We start from the raw sequence: 23,254 nt of genomic DNA, 5'->3' as shown, positions 1-23,254 counted from the left end.
AATTCTCAGGTCAACCCATGCATCTTCAGCATAAGGATGAGGGAAGCCTGAGCTGGGAAGTGACAAAAAGGTAGAGTAAGAAAAAAGGTCACAACTAGAAAAATTAAGAAGGGAAGAAAAGTGAATAGAGAAATTTAGATCTTAGGAAAAAGAGCTGAACAGAGCAATTATAGAATAAAATGTATTATATAATTATGCCTCTGTTGGATGAGAGAGCTTCTTACCCCACAACCACCTTGTTTCAGCCACCAGCAACCAGCCTCCCATACCCGCCCTTCAACAAGCTATTGCTCTGACACCTCCTGTAAGCACTCAAATTAACCATTAAATGAAGTCTTGATTAAATACTTGTAAGGAAGGGACTTGTTTGACAGCAGAGTGATTTGGTCTCTCCCTTTGAACAAGGGATCCTATAGAAAGAGGTTTACCACTGAATATCTGCTACACAGTTTTTCCCTTCAAATACCAAACCAAACCAAACCCAGTGTTACATTGGATCATTTGGAAGTCTGAGGACTTGTCAGAAATTGAGTCTTTTGATTAATTTATAATATATATAATATATATAATATATATAATATCTATAATATATTAAAATATAATATAATATAATATAATATAATATAATATAATATAATATAATATATATTATAATATTTATAAATATCCCTTGCATATTTCACATACTGTTCCTCAAGACATCGCATTTCACATATTGCCCATCTGCTCCCTCTGGTCTGCAACAGAGGAAATGTGCAGCTGGCAACGTAACATGTATTTCCTTTACATGGCTGCATGGCTTTGAGGAGCTCTGCTCCTCAATAGTGCCAAGCTCTCAGGAAACATTTCCCTCAGGCCTAAAGCATGCAAGGGACCTCAACAGCAACGAGGGGCTGAGCTGCAGGGGATGAATGCCATGTTGGCACTGGACAAGCACAGTAAAACATGGACTATAACAAAGGCCTTGAATGGAAAAGTTGCTCCTTTTTGAATTGGTGTGAAATATAGGAAGCTGTCTCCCAGGCTTAAATTGTCCTTCCAGCAATAGGCACAGAATCTGGATAAGAAATTATTTTTCTTGAAAAACCTAATGATTTATAGTGGAATGTTGTCTTTATAAATATTCTTTTATTATTGTGGGTTTTTTCCCCAAATATGCAATAAAAGTCTGAGTTGTAAACATGTAGGAATACTCCTCCTCATTTCCTTTTGGGCCTCCAGTCAGGAAATGTTGAAAATCAGTGTTGGTATTGCTGAAGATTAATGGCTGCTGCTCAGAAACCCTACAGAAAGGGAATATGCTCCTGCCAGGACAAATACATAAGCCATTGGACAAAAATCTGTGAACCACAGATAGTATTATATCATCATTGTAAAGATTCACACTGCCTGTCTTGCTCTGTAATTAATAATATTCACATGTGGGTTTGACTGAAATCACTGTAACAACCAGGCAAATTAATGCCATGCCTTCATGGTTCAATTTATTCTACCAGTATTTGAAGTTTTCTTTTCAAATCAGCTTTATAGTATTTAAAAATTAGATTGTTTTTTTTTTCCAGGTATAGGAAGCAATCTTTCATGGATTTTTTGCCACTATATGTTCAATGTGGGTTTAAAGACCATGTAATCACTACTTTTTTTATATGAGCAGTTAGATCTCACAAGAGAAAATACACTCCACTGAGCTATAGGGCCATTAAAATAAGTCCCTGTCATCAGTTCATTTGCTTCCCACTCTCCTTCAGAGAGGCTGTACTTAAGAGCTCTCCTGCCATGTATATTGGGACACATTCTCATCACTGCAGCTTCTGTAAACTTTTTCTTCCCTTTTGTTTTCTTACAAAATAAGGCATAGGCTATGGTTACCTCAGATGTTTATGAAAAGCTTTCCTTCCCTATATTCAGTAAATGCACAGGGTCCGTCCAGAAAACATGAAGACAGGCAGAGCTGAGTCCAACTTGGAGCTAAAGCACAAGCAAACTACCTGAGGGTATTATAATTTTAAAAAACAATTGAGGTAGAAATAAGGACATAAATATAATTTCCAGGGCATCTCTCCTTGGTTTTCTGGCACGTTTGACTTCAAAATGAAGAGCTGGGGCATCAGGTTGTGAAGTAAGTTGCTCAGTACTGATACCAAGAGCAATGTGGTGTGGGTCTATGTTGTCAGATGATGTGAGTTGTGAACTATGCACATGATGCATATGAATACATTACCATTTGCCTTGCTAACCCCACAGTTGTCACTATCACAGATTACCTCCCATGGTTTAGATCACTGTTTGAGGGTTCCAAGGCAGTCTCACCCTGGTGGTATGGGCATAAGATGCCCCCTGCTCATGGTTGAGTAAACAATTTTGGTATTTTACCCCTATTTTTTATTCAGAAAATACATCTCCCTACAGGTACAGCCTGATGTTATTCTCAAAACAAAATCTTCTTACATATGCCTAGATAATGTTTGCTTTGCCAGTATTGAAATTGCTTCAAAGTAAACCCACAATATGATTTGTCAGTCCAACAAAATGCCAGCCAGCCACCAGAGATGTCTGAAAAGATCTGAAAATAAAAAGCCATGAAATTACTCAGTGCATTAGGTCACTGTGACAGCCAGGAGGTAATACCAGAGTATTTACTTTGGCTGAAGCCTTCCTTGGCTCATCTTCCTTTGTAGTGTTAAAGCCAGGCTCTCATCTCAAGCCAAAGTGCTGTAGCTTGCCCACTTCAGAAATGGGTCAACACAGGTACCAGGGAAATAACTAAAATGGGGGGTTTGACATGAAATTAAAAACTTGTGTTGATTAAAAATAATTACTCTTTTCCCTGCCTGGTTGGAAGGAGCAGAAGAACAGATGCACTCTACAACTACCAGTGTGGTTGTCCCCATACCCTCCTACAAGCCAGGAAGCTTCAGCAGTGCCTGGCATCTCTTTGGGGTCTGTATGTATGAAAAACCCTAAAAGTATTGTCCAGGATCTATTCCCATCATACCCATAGGGATAATGAGAACATGAGCAGTCCTTCAAAGCTTGTGTAACTACCCCACAAAGTAAAAGACTATGGTGAAGAACAGGAGGGTTACTCAAGCAATAAAGACCACATTTATTTGCTACACAGGAAACATTAGTGACTTTCTTCACCTCCCCTTTCCAGACCACAGAGGTGACTTCAGGGTAAATCCTTGTGAACAACATGAGCATGATACATTTCTATTGAGGTTTGGCTCTGTTCACCACAGAAGCTGCACGCTAGCTCCATCTCTAAGGAAATTACATATACCAGTTTTTGAATAAAGTCAAATGAAGCACAATAAAAATGGTTACTTTTCTGTAATGGTAAGTTCTTTTTTCCTCTGCAAAGTTGCATTCAACATATTTTCTTCCTTTTTTTTCCCCTGCAGTTTGTCATTGTAAAATGACCATTCTCTGACAAAATTATTTTGAATGTATACTTCTTGCAACTTGACAGTAGTTTCTAACAAACTAGAGGTGAACTATGTGCAGAAAAAGTGATACTTAATGATACTTCTCAGAGTTGTGCTAATGGTGACTCATGTACCAAAGAAATTAACAGAACAATTGCTTCTTGTAATCAGATAAGATAGTAACAAGTTCAACATTAAAGTAATAATGTTATGAATGTGGTTTTCGGGGGAAAAGTAAAGCCTCCTATGAAAAGCTAAATAGTAATGATTAATTGGAATAAAAGTATTAAGACAAAAGGTTTTCTGCTTGTCCATAGGTTCAGTGAAAAAGGTCACTAAAGTACAACCAAAAGAATGTATGAATTTGAAAAGCAGTCCTACTACAAAAGGGGATAATTTTTTTTTAAATACCATGCTTCAGCTTCTTATTTTGAAATTCTCTGGAGGTTCATGCTACGGAGAGTTCATTGATGTATTAGCATTAAAGAGAATCTCAAAACTGGACGGACATTTGGGGACAAGGTAAATGCAAAATCTGGCTGACAGCCATCAAGGACTTACTACTGGGCTGAATTAACATGTAAACCAGGACAACTGAGAAAGCTTTCAAGTAAACACTATTCCAAGAAGTAAAATTAATGGATCTTTGAAAGGCAAGGAATGTGCAAAGCACCAGACCCCAGAAATCAGACAGGACAGGCAGAGCTTTGTCTGAGGCATCAGTAACATCTAAATATGCAGAAGTTCCAGGGGAGATTCTAAGTCCATTTCTGTATTTCTGACTTGTATAGTTGCCTCTTGAATATTTTCAATAATGATTGTGTTATAAACAATTGTAATTACATTCCCTATATTTACTTGTCATCCCTCCACTCCCTTCTTCCCACCTACAACTGATTCCCCTGTGGTTGTTTTCAGCCTCACCTGCAGATCTACATTTGTTTGTCAGGTGTTTCTTTGACAGGTGTCTATAATTTATCTTGCTTGGGTAGCTGCAGTGGCAAATAAAACATCACTTAAAACTATAACTGTTAAACACCAACTACCACTGTTCTCTCCTTGTGGTCCTTTGCCTTAAATATGGATATTCCTGTTAGTTGAGCCCTGTGCTCTTTGGACAACCTAAAAATAGGTATGTAGAAAATATGGTTTAGAAGATCTTTAATTTACCTGCAATTCTCCTTCCATTATACTGAGTAGTTTAATCAAGTCTTCTTTAGAAAGCTCTATGGACTTCTTGTTCTTTCGCTCACTAGGACCGGGTGATTTTGAGTGCCGTTTGACAGTTGCTGAAACCATGACCTCATCTTCCTTCCGATGAGGTTTGTTCTTTTTCTTGGCATCCTCCTGAAGTTTTTCATTCTCTGTGTGGCTGATGACAGGCTTGGAACTGGAGAAGTGCCCGTTAGACGAGCTTTCTCCACCTTGGTTTCGGGACCTCATCCCTGCCTAGAAAGAAACAAACATAAAGATGCATTTATAAACAAAATTACTTACAAAAAAAAGAAAGCCACAGTGGAAATACTGCCTTTGGTAAGAACAACAGTCTTCTAAAAACTGGAGAATACTGTCATGCTCAAGAGACTGTGGTAGAAAGCTCAACCATTCCAACAACTCTGTGTGTGGCAGAAAAAAAGTCCTGAGGTAAGATTAGCCATTTTTTTCAGCAAGCCAAATGCTGATATGAGTTTAAATGTATGGAACTTAAAATTGATGTGGGACAACACGTTCCAGTGTTTCCTTTTCTTCAGTTGACATGTTGATCACTCACAATTCAACACTACAAAACAAAGCAGGTTGTCAAATAGATCTTATTTAACATGTAGATTACTTGAAAAACAGAAATGCAATTAAATATTTGAAAAGCATATTGCTGAAGTGTAAATTCTCTATGAGAGTGCAGTGCCAATGCATGACAAATGTCAGTCTGCTCTTTCTCTGAAATAAGCAATGATTTTATTGCAGGTAACCAAGAAAACTGAAGAATGCAGAGTAAATCAGGTGGCAAATACTGCACAGGATTATTAGACTATAAGTTCCATAAAGGAAAGTTGAAAAGAAATTTGAAAAATGAGCATGAATGATATGAAATCACTAACAGGTAAACACAGTCTTTCCAGAAAATTCAGGGTTTCTCCAAAGGTCTCATGGTTATTCAATGCTCACATTTCTGTCTTCTTAAGCATTGAGTCTTAGACTAAAACAGCAAACATTCCTCAGCTTTGTCACTTGACCAACTGTATAGCTAAATTTTTAAAGCAATAAATCTAATGAAAAATATTCCACTGCTTCCAAGTATTTCCTGTCATTTAAATTAATCTCTGGTGTTAGTTTGCAGTTTGTTCATTAGTCAAACAGATGCATCAATAACATCACACACACTTCTGATAAGGAGTTCAGAGCAGCAGTTCAGTAGTGATGGAGCAAAACCTAAAATACACTGACTTACCAGCTTTGCTAAATTACACTTGGTATGCAGTTGCTTGCCTGCATATTTGATGAAGGCCAGCATTATAAATCTCTTGCCACAATTAGCCTTGCACTTTTGTAGTTTCACACTCAACATGAAGATTGTCTTTTTATTATGACTGGTTACTCATGTCTTCACTAATTCAGTGGAATTCATCCAGCAGCATAAATAGGGAGATAATTAGACTCTATATTTTGGAGTGAGAGAGTTTCACAAAGAGATTCCTTGCATTGTAGGTCTGCTCTTATCTAAACAATATGTGATACAGGTATACAATGGCCTTTAGCTTCCTGAATGCTTATGCAGGGTGTTTTTCATCAAACAGTTTGGATTAAATACATGAATTACACTTTCTAAAAACAGATCTCCATTATAAGCATGAACAATACCTGAGAACCTCAGGAAATCTTTTGGGTTTCAGATTTATAATGGAAAAATAAACATAGTACTGTTTCCTCTCAGATAGGGCTTTTCAATTTGTTTAACTTTAATGGGTTTGAAACTTTCCAACCATGCTTCCTCTCAGGAGAGAGCACTTGGGATTCAATCTGTCTCTATTTTCTAAGTGTTTCCTTCTGAGTCCCTATGGGTCACTGCCTCCAGCCACTTTCATCTCTAAACCAAGCCTATTTTTTATGGCTTACAGTGAATAGCTTCATGGATCCAGAACATCCCACATGTTTTAAGAACAAATATTTGAAGACTGTCTTGTATATGTTTTGCAGTGTAAAACAGATTATTATATTACAGTATATTCTGCTTAGTAGCATGCCATTTTAGGGATTTCTCTGTAGTAAGACAACTCAAGTTATAGACCTGAAGATTCATAATTCATGTTAAATTTAACTTATGTCTGGTTGAGACACATCATCAACCTGAAAATTGCATAATCAACCAGATACACTTAGCTAAGTATGTTAGACTTCATGAAAGGTGGTGTGTCACCCAGTCACATCATAACTCAAGACAGCCGCTTTGATCCATCTGTCCTTGTGGGAGCTGAGATAACAATTCATGAGGACATGTAAAGACCGAGCAGTTGACTTATAGGCTTATCAACCTGTTAACAGAGAAATTAGGAATGCATATTTCAAGTGTGCTTATGCTCATTGTAAATCAGTAGAGGCCCACAAAGGACAAATGCAAAGTTATGTTCATTAAAATGGCAACAAAGAGGCTTAACCATTTGACCTGGTGTTCCATATCATTTCGCTAACTAGCATATGATTGCTGTACAAGGAGATCAAACTTGGCCTCTTTCAAAATTTCTTTTAAATTTGTAGATTTATTTTGCAGCAAGACTTACTGACAGTAAGTGTGGCAGACAGTCTGTCACACTCAGGGACACTGCCCCTAACAGCCTTTCTTAGTGTGAAAGCCTGCCAAAATTAGAGAAATGCTAAGACTTACTCTGTTTTCCCTTATGATGCTGATACTTTTTCAACACATTACCCAAATGCAAAAGTGTCATGTGCTGAAGCCAGAGATGCAGGTGACAGAAGCTTAAATGGTGACAGAAAAGGCCAAGGTTTTGATATTCACACAGTCATTTCCAAGGAGTTCAAGGGCCAAAATCAACGGCATGATCCAGCTGTTGTGCAGCGCTCCAGGAACACAAAGCAGCTGAAAGGATGACTGAGTTTTAATTAGAGCAGCGTGAAGTAGCCAGAACATACCAGTGATGTTGGCTGCAATACTGTGTGCTGGGAGGGAGTGCTCAGCATTGTCATCTTGGATATCCGTCTGCATTTCTGATGGCATCGCGATAAAGAAAAGTTTCTGAGTATTTGCATGACATTATTTCAGTATGCAAATATCCAAATCCCAAAACTTTGCTTATCTGTTGTTTCACCAGGGTTCCAAAACTGATTCTGGGGACACTGCCAGTCTAATACTGGTAACAAATGACCTCCTGCTGTCAGTCCTGATCACATCTCCATATCTTACAGCATTCCTGATCTGCTGAAGGGATTGTGTTCCCTAAAGAAATAACTCATATGATTTATAACAACTTAAGAATTTACTTTATTTTTCCCACTCCTTATCATATTGCATATTAAACTGGGAACCGTTTTTAACCATTTCCAGTCAAACAAGAAGACTTTATGTGATCAGTCATGATCAGTCACCTTGATTGTGACATTTATTGGCTACTCATTTCAATATGTGCTCACAGCACTGGTACTCTGCATGGGAACTCTTCAGCCCCTCCTCTGGTTCAGCCATTTCTTAAGCTTTATGTACAAAGGACAAATGCTATGATTATTTACATGAGCCTGTGTTGTTGTTCTGGGCATGGATCCTTCAGTTTTCACAAGTTATAATCCACACAAGATTTTATGAAATAACCTTTATGTTAGTTTTACTGACATCAGGAGGAAATCTGTGAGGAATTTGCTGAGTACGATGTCAGGAGAGGACAGGCTGCATGCTATTCCAAGTCTTTCCCCCGCTGATGGCAATTTGTTCTCCCTTGAAGCTCTTGAAATGGCAGGTTAGATTAGGCTCTGTTACTAGTTCTGTTAGAATCAGATAACACAAAGGGGTTCTTTGAACTTAATGTGTAGCCCCTCTTGCTAATTGGACATGATGATTTTGGCTCCATAGTACTTTCCCCTGAAATAATAATAATAATGTAATAATACACACATGCACAAGAGTTGATTGAAAGCCATGATATGGTTGTTGCCATTGGCAATAAGTTTGTAGTCTGGATCTCAGTTGCAGATCTAACTGATTAGAGTATGACATGAAAGTGGTGGGTTTCTGACAGGCTAACAAAGTATTGTAGGGACAGTGCAACTGGGTTAGTGAACCAAAACTGGAATTTCTTTCTCTGATGTGGCTTTGGGAACTGTGTCTTTCAGGGGCTCTGCTGGGCAGGAATTTGGAACAGAGCAAAGTGATGTGCAGAAGTGCCTGGGTACACAGGGCTGATGGAGGAAAACTCAAGCACTGAGCAAGACAAATTTCTGCCTGGTGATTATGGATCAATATATAGGACTAGGAATGAAAAATAAGTTAAATATTTTTATTTATTTTATATAAATTTATTTATTTTAAATAAAGCAGGGACGGGAAGGGAAGGGAAGGGAAGGGAAGGGAAGGGAAGGGAAGGGAAGGGAAGGGAAGGGAAGGGAAGGGAAGGGAAGGGAAGGGAAGGGAAGGGAAGGGAAGGGAAGGGAAGGGAAGGGAAGGGAAGGGAAGGGAAGGGAAGGGAAGGGAAGGGAAGGGAAGGGAAGGGAAGGGAAGGGAAGGGAAGGGAAGGGAAGGGAAGGGAAGGGAAGGGAAGGGAAGGGAAGGGAAGGGAAGGGAAGGGAAGGGAAGGGGAAAAGACATTTTCTCAACTGTCAGGAGGAGAGGAGGATGGGGGCGTCAAATTGACCTTGTTGGCTTAGAAGTCCTCAGCAAGGACCACCCTGATGGAAATGGATGGCTTTAGCCCCAAGGGATCTAGATAGCCACAAGTAAGTTTACCTGGCTTCAGCAGTGTGACTTTCACGGGACAATCATGTAGAGATACAACGGGATGTTCATACCAACTCAGAGTATGACTAAAATTACTAGTTTTCATATTGGTTATTACAGGTAATTTTCCTGTGCTCTGCAGATGTTCATTATTTTATCTGGCTTTAAGAAATTAAAAGGAATCACATTCCCAAGAGGTTGTGATAGGAGCAGCAGGAGCTGTGGCTGTGCTGAAAGAGCAATGCTGTGCAGTTGGACTCTAAGGCTGCGTGAAGCAGATTCTGGATGTGACAGACTCTGAACTGTGAATGAACTAGGCCAAGAGAATGCAGACCTCATTCCTGCATTTGCTTTTGCAGATGACTCCTGTGTTTGTTTCAGTCATGATGGTCACAGGAGAGCCATAAACCTAATGACTAATACAATGAAGAACAGAAAAAATATCTGACCTTAGTAATCCTGGAGTTTCCTGAATTTCTAAATTTTCAAGCCTAAAGTACTAATCCATTGTGCTTTCTAACCCCAGTCTCTTGTTCTCATATGCATCATGATTTGAGCAAACAAGAAAAGGTCTCTGTTCTTTTTGACAGTGTTATACTTTGCCAATGTGCTTTTGTGAGAGCACATGTTTGCTGCTTGCCCTTCTTGTTGGACTCTTGGCACAGAGCTATGGATACTCTTTTAATCAGGACAATTCTCTATTTAATGAACAGCTTGAATAACCAAACCACAGGACTGTAATTCCTGTACAGACTAGGAGAGGGCCTGTGTCTAGTCTAGCTATGTAAACCATTGTTGCTTTCATCCTTTCACCTGGTCTGCTTACTGCCCTGGAAAAGTGTTTGCCATACAGGTGTTAGGAGAAACAGCACCCCAGTGCTGAGCCTCATGCACTGAAGAATAAATATTTGTTTCATCCTGTTGACACTGCTGCCATGGTGGGGTTTGCTGTTTGCAAGTAGTGTAGAAAAGTAGCAAAGTTATAGCAGATGTACTTGCTGAGGTGATGCATGAGAATCAGCAAAGCCTTTTTGTTTAATCAAAGATTTATTTTTTATTTTAAAATTGGTTCTTGTAATAGTGGGGCATAGTAACACATGGATTATGTTCACCAAGAACTATATCAACAATATTTCCTATGTTTGGGGAAAAAAAAAAAGAGCAATAAGCATAAATGTAGTCTCAGGAATAAAATAGATTTCTGGAAATTCCATATCCATGCGTCTTTCTAAATAAGTATAATCAGCATGAAAGCAGAAAAGGATTTCACAAAATTAAAAGAGGAAACACAGTCATCACCAAGGTAGATTTATACCACTTTAACTCCATTTTCTTAATTCCAAGGTAAACTCTTCTCTAGCTAAATTATGGCACAGATTTATAAAGAACAGAGTTTATGCTGGTATAATTCCATTAATTTTGTCATTTTCAGGAAAACTTGTGGTTTCATCTGGAATACTTTTACATGAGTAAAGCATGCTGACCAACTAAGGAGTAGCATAGACTTGTTTCACAAAGATTCATATTTCCCAGGCTTCATCTGGAAAAACATCTTGGATGCATGAGGCATGAGGAATGATAAGCTATTAGATCATAATTGAGTCAAAAAAATAAACTTTTATATATCGCCCTATGCATGTTTTGATTACTGTGCTTCCCAGCTGCCAGAAAGTACAAACAGGAGTCACAGAGGAGACAGTTCAAGTAGCTGACACCACTAGACAAACATGCCACAAGGTCTGATGAGGGCTGAGACATTTATTCTCTGGAGTGGCCATGTGGCTGAAAGGGACTAGCCAGGAGCACGGAGGGTGGCAGCAGTGCCAGCTGCCTGCAGTGCAGCCTTTCTAGCCCATTTCAGCTGAGCTGGGAGAGGTGGACTAATCATCCCTCTTCCCAGCCCACTGGGGTGTCCCATGCCCAGGGACACCTCTGATTTGAAGGAAAATGAATGTTTGGAGGAAGGTAATGCTGCTTCATTCTGGGGCCTTGCACCCAGCTGATGAAGCCTGTCTTGAGACACAGCCACTCTCAGAGCTCTGGATTGAGCACTGAGCCCTCATGATTCCTCACATATTGTTTTACAGCTTTCTGCTCTTTTGAGTTAACCCATTTCAAATCAAACTGTGAACTTCACGTTAAGACAACACTGGCAGTGTCACCATTAGTTCCAGTCCAAACCTCCTAAACATTTGTTTTATCACCTGACAGCCAGAACGTGCCTGGAAAATGGTAAGAGAGGTGATGCAGATTAGCTGGCCTACCAAAGATTTTTCACTCCTGCAGTTGGGAAATCTCTGGTGTTAGGCAAGCACTGGTCAGTTCGTTTTGTTGGCAGCATAGAGCCAAGCTGATAACCCACAAGGTGAAATACACCATGGACACAGGAACAACACTCTAGTATCTCTGGTAAGTAGTTTCTAAGGACACTGCTCCTATAACAATGCCAGCCTCCTGCCAAGGTGGTAGAAAACTGCTGAAAGCAGCAGGAGCAGGCTGAAAATCATCACAGGTCTTGCCTTGTTTGTATCCTCACTATGACCAAGCAAAATACCAAAAAATTATCTATCACTGAGGGAATATAGCACAGAAACTAAAGTCATTCCCTGAGCCTTGCAAGACTGCTTTAACCTAGGAATCAACCATGGGGCATACATTGGCATTCCCAAATACAATTAGGAAATGAGGAAGCCCTTAGCTTTCTACAAAGTAAGTTTCAACCTTCCACTTTGAAATTACTTTTTATTTCAAAATTAACTTGTATTTTTAACAAGTATAAGATGAAACAAGAAGATAAATGTCCCAAAAGCAAACTCTAAGCTTTCATTTTGCTGTCTCTTTCTGACCTGAGGTAGATATTGAATCTATTTTCTTTTCAGTAGCCATAATTTTCACCGCTCTGATTTTGCTGAAACCAGTAAAATACAGCTACATTTTACATGTGACTAATTTATCTTTCTTTTGTTTTTAAAAAAAATACAAAAAATAATCACAATGTAGATGCCCTTACAGATTTTGCAGCAAAAGGAAAAAAATATTAGACAGAGGAACTGTATCTTCTGCAAATAAAGTCTCCAAGAGACAACAGTGTAAAAAAAAGCCATCTGCAGCATCTCAAATTTCAACTGTCAACCAAAGCAGGGAGCAAGTTCCAAATCTCTGTCAGTGACTCCTTTGTAGGAAGTTTCAGTTGTTGATAGACACAGAGTACCAGCTTGCACACGAATGCCTTGTCATTTGGTGAGATGTGAATTTAACCCCCTCCATTAGACTGGGATGTCTTCTAGCTCCCAAAAGGTTCCTCCTCTGGGAAGTTTCAAAAGGTTTCAAAACAAGGAGTTAAATATAATTTCTGATACTAAACCTGCCCTTCGGTTTCACTATCAATTTTGGTGGTTTTCCAATAATATTTTTCCCATTGGGAAAAAAAAAGAATCCTCTGGCTGCATGTATACTGGAGATTAACCATGCCCAGGACTCCTCTCTGACTGTGAGGCCAGCTGTCCTGGAAAATACTTCAGGCTCTTAAGCCCTCTTAGCATCCATAACATGTTGGCTGCATCCACACTGCCTACTGGGAATTGCTCCTAGCCCATGCTGACTCCTGAAACGTGCTCTCAGAGGGGTTGGGAGGCTGTTAAGAGCCTGGCCAGAAGAGTGCCAAGGACCACTCCACTTCCAGCATGAGAACAGAGAGACATTCACCTTCCAGTATCTGTGCTCATGCCCCGTCACTGTTTGATTTACAACCTTTCCTTTCCACAGCCTTAACAAACAAAGGAAATGGAAAACTAATCAGCCATGCTAAGGAAAAGTGCAACTCACCATAAGTACACAGTCTGGAGAGAGAAAATAAGCAGTGGGTGGTGGGAAAACAGAAAAACCCCAAATTTTTCAAGTTAGGTCAAAGGATGCAGAACTCTAGTACTTATTCTAGAGGCATATTTGTAAGTTGCTACTGAGGAATATTTTGGTGATAGAGAGGTTTAGCAGAAGCAGGACGAGTCAGAGAAGCTGAAGCAGAGAGAGAGGTTGCACAACAACCCCACTTCACACCAGGTTTATCCTGGTTTTACTGGGCTTGGTGGCACAGACTTTGAGCTCTTCATGTCACTGATACGGGGACCAGAACTGGGAGGCTCCAGAGTGGCCCTTGCATTACTCAAAGCCCTGGCCTTCACTTGTCATTACTGTTTGCAAAGAGGTAAAAGGAAAGGAGAGTCTTACTTCATTCCTGGCAGTGCCAGCCCAGTGACTGTCATCATTTCCCTGTAATCCTGCAGGCTTTCCACTGACTTCAGAACTTGTGGCAAAGAAAGTAAAGAAGTAAATGTCAGCCTAAAAGATTTAAATAATACCGATGTCTCACACTGACAGGAGCAGCACAAAAACCTGCAGATATTGCACCTAAGCATTGAGAATGGCCTCAGCCACTTTAATAGTTTTCATTTTTAGAAACCATATTTCATTGCCTCTTCTAATATAATGTAATAGTTTCAAAATCCCTAGACAACAATTTCTTCACTTGAAAAGAATGAAGTTAAAGAGTTATCCTGAATGTACAGGTTGAGCTGGTTTTGATGTTTTTTTTAACAGCCTTTTAATGTTAATCTGATTAAATCTTCACCTGTTTTTTAATTCAGAGCAAAACTTTAGGCTAAGCTGAAAATACAACTTAGTTACTTTGAGTAAGGAAGGAAAGGTGAAGGAAGAAGCAAATAAATATTTCTGCATGGGCTTGGTCTTCCATTAGCATTACTAGGATTACCTGTTGCCAGATTCTTTAATGTCTGTGACAGTTTAAAATCCAATTTCATCAGGGATAAAATATAAGTTAATTGTGTTTTTCTTGTTGCAACTAGCCAAACACCCTACCTTTATTAACTTCATTAAAAGGGCTTCATTTTCTTTTTTTTTTTTTTTTTTCCTAGGATAGAGAAAAACTTTCTCAGATGCTTTTCTTAGAAAGTAATTTCAGTTCAGAGACATGGGAAGATATTAAAAAGAGATCCAACAAAGGAAGTGGGTGTTTTACAAGCCTACGTGATGTTAAAGTTGTCCGCACTGGTATAAATTCATACTGCTCAGCTTTAAGTATTTCACTTGTGTGACTTAGGTGGAAGTTTAGGTTTAATCATAATCTGCAGCATCTTTGAAATGGAGTCTGAGCTCTCTGAGGCTATGTTAGGACTGCAGGTGTGTCCTCCTGTCCTCCTCAGTCAGGCAGTTCCAGTGACCACTGCTAAAGCCCACCTTGGCTCCTATCAGGGAAAGCATCCCCTGATTACCTTCCCATGGTAAAAGGTGCTGGGTAGAGGGTGGTGTTGTTCCAGTCTCCCTGTGAGAGGACATGGAGTCCTCTCCATGGAGAGTTTTGCCCTGCTTAGTCAGCCTTAATCTCACTAAAGAGGTTGCACCCTTAATTTGGGCACATCAGTGAACTGACTGATAAACTGAGGCTGGATCCAAAAATGCATCATCACAAAGACCGATTTTGCTGATGGGTGGGGAGGCAATAGCAGGTATTTGGCACCTCGTTATCAATATCTGACACAGTGCCACACTTGGTGGCAAGTGTTAAGACATGGCAGAGACTGTGGGACTGTGTCCACCCCTCACGTTCTTTGCTATAACCAACCCTGCCAACTTTGTATTAATGAAGTCAGGAAATGAAGTGGCTCGTGCTGTTGGGATGGGTTTTCTACAAGGCATCAGACCTCTGCTGCAGGCACGCTTCTGCCTGAGAGGGGCAGAGAACGCAGTATTTCTAACAAGCACTGAAAAGAGTCAATAGGTGACCCTGACCGAGCTCCCTAACTTGGAAATTTGGTACTCCAGCTACAACCCCTCATGCTAAACTCTTTTATTGGGAGGAAGAGTGGGGAGAATTTGGCTGTAATTGTACAAAACAACTAATTTAAGAAAGAACAATAAAAATGGATCTACATTAGCTTCCTTTCAGTTAGGGAAAGTGAAACTAGAAACTAATTTTTATTAATGAAAAATCTGAAAAAACTAATCATAAAATTTTCAAGTTCCTATTTAAGAAGAGATGTATGAAAGAAAAGCAGTGGAGATCTCTGTTGTTGAAGGGAATTGGTAGGATGTCTTTAAATTTTAAGGCATCATTGGGTCTTGGAATACAAATTTAAAAGAGAGATTTGACATTTCACTATAATGCCAAAATTTTGGTCACCATCCCAAAAAAAAAAAAAAAAAAAGGGAGAGACATGAGATATGCATATACAGATGGCATATTATTGGTAGATCAGGTAAGAAAGCAGCACATAAATACATTACTGGTTTTATTTTCTTTATTTAGTGAAAAACTGTCTGACCCTGACATTATGTAGTGTCATATTGAAGGTGCTATACTTACTTAAAAACAAGATTTCATTTGCTATTTTACATTTAACATTTCACTTACTGTTTTACTCCCAGTGAGAATAAACTTCACTCAGGTTTGTATGCCTAGTGTAAGTGTCTAAGTGAGCTCTCACTACCACCGCTTGCTGTGGTAGTATTCACTACAGAGACCACAGATAAGAGCTTTTCCTTATCTGCATTTGTCCACATGCAGACTGCATTAATTTCAGAGGTAAGAGGGTTTTTTCAGACCTGCCCAGATGAAAGTTAAAGGGCAGCTCTACAGAGCATCTAATAGCCAACTGCTAAGCACAGCTGCACCAAAAAAGCAAACTCAAACTAAACAGCTTATCCTCCAATGTATATGTACTGAAAATATTTCCAAGGCTTTCAGAAAAGTCAGAACGAAGTCCCCATGTTGAATAAATATTTCCTTACCTTTGATAATTAAGAATATTTTATCCCTTTCCCTACTTCTACTAATTAAAAATATTTTATACCTTTAAACCTGAAAGATTCTGCTAAATGAAATAGAATTTGAGGAATACATACACCCTATGCCTCTATATTAAATTGTGCAACTCATTTATTCAAAGTAAATTCAAAAACATGGTATCCTACTAAATCTTTTCAATTCATCCTGCACTGCTGGAATCCTGGATGCTGAGAATTTTAAACTTTCTGTGCTGAAAGGCAGACCCACAAGAGCATTTGGCCTGAGGCTGTGGAGAAGACTTCCAAAATTGATTAATAGCACTGGGATTACAAGTGTGTAGTGAGATAGAAGTGTGTAATATCACAGGGTGGAAAATTTATTAGGTTTTTAGAATATAGTAATGGATACGAAGCAAGATGGAAGCTTTAGGGTGGAGGTAAGTTGTTCTTTTTCTTCCTTCTTCTTCCTTCTTCTTCATGGGTTTGGATGGTATCTTGCAATTGGACAGAAAAGTCCACACTGTAGGTCTTGAGGCATCAGTTATTGGGTTAAAAGGGAAAATAATCTAGGTGTCATTTCTTAATTGTGTAGTTTAGTTTTAGTTCAGCCTAACAAGACCTTGAAACTGTACATCTGGGGCCATTTTTGTGGTTTTCCTGCATGCAAGGTCTGGTGCAGATGGTGTGCTGAAGTTTTGATAAGATAACAATAAACAAGAAGCTGAAGACTGAAAAAGGCCAATGCATCTCTCGTTCCTGACACAGAACTGCTCCAGGAGGGCTTCCCCTGTCAGGGGAGCCCCCAGGGAAAAGCCCAGCGTGGGGCCAGCGAAGCCATACTGCACATACCATTGACTGCAAAATAATCCCAACATAAATTTAAAAACAAAGAATTGAAAAATCAGTCAGCAGTTTGTCAGTGAATTCTAGGCCTGCAAAACCACCCTGCTATGAAATGGCCAGAGAATTTAGAGAAACACTGTGCAGCTGGCAGATGGCCACAAGCTCAACCTAAGGTAGCTGTCATGATTGCAAAAAGTATCCTTATTCTGACTGTACTTACTGGTACGGTTATTTCTTTTTGTCATCAAGAAAAAGCAAAAGCCTCCATGGAAAGGTGCTCAGCAGCACATCCCAGTGTTGTGGAATGACTTGGCTGCAGCACAGGCACTGGAATCAACCCAGCCATACCCTGTGGAAGCAGCAAACACCAAGGATTTGACAAACCTTGGACTTGTGCAATAAGCATATATGTCAAAGATAAAGAATTACAATCAAAGGGATAGGAAAGCCTAGAAAATAAAAATATTGGGAGAACCCAACACTTAGGATTATGGTACAAAAGTCATGAACTGGTGTGGCAAGACCCCTGTCCTCTGCACAAGGTCTTGCAAATGATTTCTGCAGGGAGTCAAACAACAATTTAAGTAAGCAAGAACAAGGCTGGGGAGCTCTGTGTAAATACTTGTCACTGACTGATCTCTTACACCTTGAAGATGTATTTCTAGAAAGGAAAAAAAACCCTGAAAATTGTTCTTCTCATTGTATACTCAAAAAAGCTGAGAAGTGCCATTATATTAGTCTTTCTCAAACCTCAGAGAAACTTTTCCAAATGTCTGTAGAGGCAAATATTAAATAAATGGCTTGCTGAAATAATGGAACAGTTGTTGGACTTTCTAACATGCATATATTTAAAAGAAAGAAAATATACTGGAAGGGGGAGTAATTTTTTTTTTTGTTAATTGTTTTAAAGTCCATAACTAGAAATACATTGTTACAGTTTGTACTCACATCAATTTTACATCAGAGAAAAATAAAGTTTTGTTTTTGTAACATTGTTAGATAAAACAGTAACTATATAAATTTAAGAAAGCAAATCACTTATGCCAAGTTAGTGTCAATTAGCATTATGGATGACAGTTTAAGGAGGATTATATGATGTATTGCAGGTTTCAAACAACTAAAAATAGAAAAGCTATACAAGCCATAAAAATTGCACAATATGCAACTTTCAGTTCCAGGAAGATTGTGTTTGCAATCCTTGACTACAAATGGAGTTGCTTTCTGACTGTTGGGATAGATCTTCTGGGGCCATAATTAATACAGACAGTCCAGAGCTTTCCAAATGACTCAGACATTTAAAAATATGATATGAGACTGAGCTTAAAGCAGTGAAATTTTTATAAAATAATTTAGTGTTTGCCTTCCAGTTTCTAAGCTGGGTTCACAATTTCAAAGTATGTTCTCGCACCTTGAGGAAGTTTAAAACTGGAAATAGAGAATGCTGTGTAACCAATGTGTTACTAGCAATGGGGATTTTAGAAGACAGGAAAAATCCAAGATGAATATTGTAAGGCATGTAATACAGTCATGGGATTCCATGGTGCCTGCTGCAGAGTTCTTCATTACACCAAGTCCTTAACTCAGGATGCTTATTTTTAACTCATTATGCTAAAAAATTTCAGAGAAAATAATGTGTTTTGAGGATGCCCTTGGGAATCATCAACAGTCCCCAAGGGCTTCAACAGCTCTGCAATTCAGATGAGCCTTTGAAAAACTCATAGTTTCATGTTCACATGCTCTTGGTTTGAAATAAGTCATTTTGGTTACCTCCTGGAGCTGACATCTGCAGAAAGCTCAGGTATTGCTTTCCAGCCATGCCATCGCACGAGCATGTCCTGAATGTTGCTTATTTAGGTGTGTGGCTCCACCTGAGAGCTGTGTGTCAGCACAACAGCCCATGGTGTGCAGGAATACCTGTGTCGAGGGATGCTCCCAGGGCAGGGGCTTCACTACAATCTAGGTCCGGAGTGGGGAGGAGGGAGTCGAGGGTAGAGGTGTCCCTGTGCCATCGCTCTGCTGCTCCCACCTTGGGCTGGCTGGGGTCCCTGCTGCTCCCTAGAGAAGAGATAAGGCTCAGGGGCCACATGCCAGGACAAAGAGAGAAGCAGCACGTTCTGCTTGTCTGCCAGCCAGCCAACAGGCCAGCTAGAAAACACAGGCTTCCACACCTTAAGTGGCTTGAAAATAGTAATATATTTTATTTAGAGATGCCTGTTGACTTTATCCTTGTCGTGACAGTGCACAGTGGCCTGAAGAATCCAGGATACACAAGGTGAGGCACTTGTAGGATTGATACAGTACAGCAACCAGGGGGTGAAACCTCACACTCCCTTTGCCTCCAAAGAGCTGTAGCACAAGTCACAGCTTTCTGCTGTAATTTGGCAATTAACACCAAGAAACCCCTCCATCCCAAAAAAAGCAGCTGTAATGAGGGAAGGAAAAAGCTGGTAGGTGATGTGCTGGGTTGTAGATCGATGGGAATAGAGCAGCTCTGCAGAGTATGTGCAGGGCAATGACACAGCGTGGTGACAGGACAGCAGAGAATTAATGACACTGCAGAGTATTAGTGACACTGCAGGGTATTGGTGACACTGCAGGGTACTGGTGACACTGAGAGTATTGGTGACACTGCAGGGTATTGGTGACACTGCAGGGTACTGGTGACACTGCAGGGTATTGGTGACACTGCAGAGTATTGGTGACACTGCAGAGTATTAGTGACACTGCAGGGTATTGGTGACATTGAGAGTATTAGTGACACTGCAGGGTATTGGTGACACTGCAGGGTACTGGTGACACTGCAGGGTATTGGTGACACTGAGAGTATTGGTGACACTGCAGGGTACTGGTGACACTGCAGGGTATTGGTGACACTGCAGAGTATTAGTGACACTGCAGAGTATTAGTGACACTGCAGGGTATTGGTGACACTGCAGGGTACTGGTGACACTGAGAGTATTGGTGACACTGCAGGGTACTGGTGACACTGCAGGGTATTGGTGACACTGCAGAGTATTAGTGACACTGCAGAGTATTAGTGACACTGCAGGGTATTGGTGACACTGCAGGGTACTGGTGACACTGAGAGTATTGGTGACACTGCAGGGTATTGGTGACACTGCAGGCACTCTGCACTCTGCCTGCTCAGTGGGAGCACGGGACTCCCGCACTGGCTGAGCTGCCAGCCTGCAGCACAGCAAGACATGCAGCCCGGTTTCTCTCACAGCCCACAAAACAAGGGAAGGTTGGGGACGTGGTGACAACTCCAAATCCTGTGGAGCTATAGATGTGCAGGGAGCTAGGAGCTTTGCTCCAGGAGAGCTGGGGATGTTGCTGGGCACATGGGGATCAGAGCCAGCACACTGGACAAAGGCAGGGTCTCATGTTGATAAAAGCTCATTCATGCATTTGATTAGGTTGCATAAACAAACAGAATTGTGGACTCCCTGAATTCTGCCCTGACCCTCCTGACTGAGCAGCATGGTTATGTCATAAACAAAGTTTTGCAGGTCAAATACACTCCAGACACAGCTGGCATGGAAACACCAGAGCCTGAGGTCTGAGCAATGCTGCATCCAGGCAGGCTCACTGGCAGGACTGGAGGGCTCACACAGATTCTGAGGGCTGTGAAACCATGGAGGTCTTTCCTGGGCAAGGAAAACATGGTGTTCTGGGAAGCAGTGCTCTCTTTAAATAAAACAGTAACAATTTTGTTCAACACTACAAAATTACTGTTATTTAAATAATTTATATAGTTCTAATAACAGTATAGTCATAAAAGGAACATTACATTATTCAAGGAACAAAGCAGAACTACTGCAGTATCTAAGTCAGTTGCAGTCAGAGCAGTGTATGACCCATTTGCCTATTATTTCTTAACAAACTGTATGTGAATTCTTGCAAAATAGCAAGTATCAACTTGGAATTTGTATCTTTTTTCCCTTGCTCTGAGTGGAATGAACAAGAGCTACTGGATTATGGGCAATATAAGGAGAGATACAGTAATGAAATCTTAACCAACTGTAACTGATGCATACACTAAATTGATGCATATTAAAGAAAACTTAGCTTTACAGAAAGTTATTTTACTGGTAAGTATTTTCATTTTCTAGAAAATTTGCTTAGAAAACTTCAATCTTGAGCAGCTCCTTCATGGAAAAGATTGAGCAATTACCCATCTATTTATTTATTTGTGAATAGCAGAAAACATTTCCTACGTGTTATCACACTATTATACGCACAAGCCCTGAATCACAGGTTTCATGACAACTCACAAGAAGCTGAATAGAGATAAATTGTATGAGGCACATGGGATTTACAGCAATTAATTCTTTGGCCTGTGAAAGGTTTGTCCTTCAAAAAAATTCAGTGAGAGTTTTTTTCCATTAATTTGAATGGAGGAAGAACTCAAGACTACTGTCTTTAAAAGTATCTAGACCTAGAAAAAGAAAATGAGTCATGTTTTTGTAATGAAGAACTGAATTTGTAATGTAGTTCACACAATGTAAGAGAAAAGAAGAGTTTGCTGTCAGCAAGCACACACTAGTTATTAAGATACAAAAAGGGTGGACCAAGGCTTAGTGGGTCAAATTCTGACCTCATTTGCCTTTACTCTTCTGAGTTTAAGATGTTACTCTGGATTTTCATCAGCCTAAATGAGATTGAAGACTGGTGTTCTGTAAGCAAAAAAAGTGGCATTATTCATGATTTACAGAAACCTTCTTCACAGAAGATATTGTTTAAAATAGGCACTTCAGGTACTTTCTTTCCACTATTCATTGTTTTAAAGTCATTTTATGAGTGTAGTAATTACATCTATATCTTCCCAAGAAGAGACATCCTGGAATACAGGACTTAAGTAATTTTCATCCTCTGACACTTGACCAAGCAGCAGGATAAGGTAGATATGGAATACTCTTTTTCTTCATTAAGCATTAAAATATCTCAAGATAATATTTATGCCTATACATGTCTTCTTTATTTTAATTAAGTGATGACACAGCAAATATAGAGAGCAAAAGAAGGAGTCAAGGTGAATATCACTGTAGTAATTAAAATTCCCCATTATACAACATTGTGTTGTATTAAAAAGCCCATGAGATTTTGCTGCTGAGCTGAATACAGATGATACTTCACTCACAGACATCACACAGGTGCATCAAAATGCTCCTAAACCCCTGTTAGACAAATGAAAGACAAAGCTTTGGTTGCAGACTTTCCCACATGAGCAACTTAAACCTAGCAGGGCTGCGATAACATCACAGCTTTTTGGGCTGCCTTTTCCATCCCAGCTGTTGAGAGTTTTATCGCGTGCACTAAGCAGAATATTTTACTTTGTTACTCTCAGCAGAGTAGTAAGAAGCTATTGATTCTCTCTAGATTAGTTCTCTTGTCTTTCCTCATTGACATACACATGCTCTCTCTTCCCCACTGAAGCATGGATCAGGAAACCAAATGCAGCAGAAAGCTGAAGTTTTCTTTGGCAGGTTTGCCAAGAAGCCCTAATGAAAGGGGTCAATGAGAGTCCCCATATTCCCATCGATCTACAAGCCACCATTCCCAGGATTTTCAAAGGAAAGCAAAGAGCTCTCAAAGCTGCTTTTCACTCCAAGCTCCAAGCCCCAGCAACTACACTGGGGTTCGTACAACAAAGGGCAAGTCCTGGACAGAGTGTCTGGTGGGTTACTGTGAAGGTCTGGCTGTGCACAGTTAGTCAGAATGGGACACAAAATGAAGCTGATTTTGTCAAGCGCCCTACACCCCACCAGCACCACTGCACAAGGCTTTGGAATGCATGAAGGGGCACCTCCTTCCCATGACCCACAGGCCACCATGGGGGCAGGAGGCGTGTGACAGCTTCTACTACCAAATCAGCCCTTTGACTATCACTGTTATTATCCGAAGTGTTTGCTAGAATTATAGCTCCATTTAATTTATTATCAGTGCCCCAAGAACCCAGGACCTCACATAAGCTCCCCTGGGGCCACCAGCCCCAGTCCCAGGATTGCCACACATCTCCACACAGCCCAACCCTGCCCTGCTTGTCCTTGGAGGCCACCATGCTGGGTCCACAGCATGGTGGGCTGGGCTCCTCCTACCCTGGGCTCCTCCTATCTCCAGGAATGTGCCTAATACCAAGGCCTGGGGCTATCCCCAGCTGTCTCCCTCAGGTCTCTCTTCCCCAGTGGATTGCCATCCCCAGACCTCAGAAAGCAGCCACTCCTGCAGTGCCCTGACATGTATT

At 40.2% G+C, this 23,254-nt stretch overlaps 1 protein-coding gene across 5 annotated transcripts in view; it reads right to left on the bottom strand.

Annotated features, from left to right (window-relative positions):
• Positions 1–23,254, bottom strand: part of FILIP1 (filamin A interacting protein 1) — a 101,688-nt gene that overhangs the window by 54,414 nt on the left and 24,020 nt on the right. For 3 of the 5 annotated variants that reach the window (XM_021553667.2, XM_021553694.3, XM_077782330.1), the window contains exon 2: positions 4,599–4,877. In XM_021553667.2, the coding sequence (XP_021409342.2) occupies positions 4,599–4,871 (273 nt within the window). In that variant the 5' untranslated portion in view covers positions 4,872–4,877. Of the gene's footprint in view, positions 1–4,598; positions 4,878–18,924; positions 19,066–23,254 lie in introns of all 5 variants that reach the window. The other 2 variants (XM_077782328.1, XM_077782329.1) reach the window with 1 other exon arrangement.

Source organism: Lonchura striata, chromosome 3 (genome assembly GCF_046129695.1).
Source record: "Lonchura striata isolate bLonStr1 chromosome 3, bLonStr1.mat, whole genome shotgun sequence".
Classification (NCBI taxonomy): Eukaryota; Metazoa; Chordata; class Aves; order Passeriformes; family Estrildidae; genus Lonchura; species Lonchura striata.
This window is presented reverse-complemented; position numbering and strand designations above follow the sequence as displayed.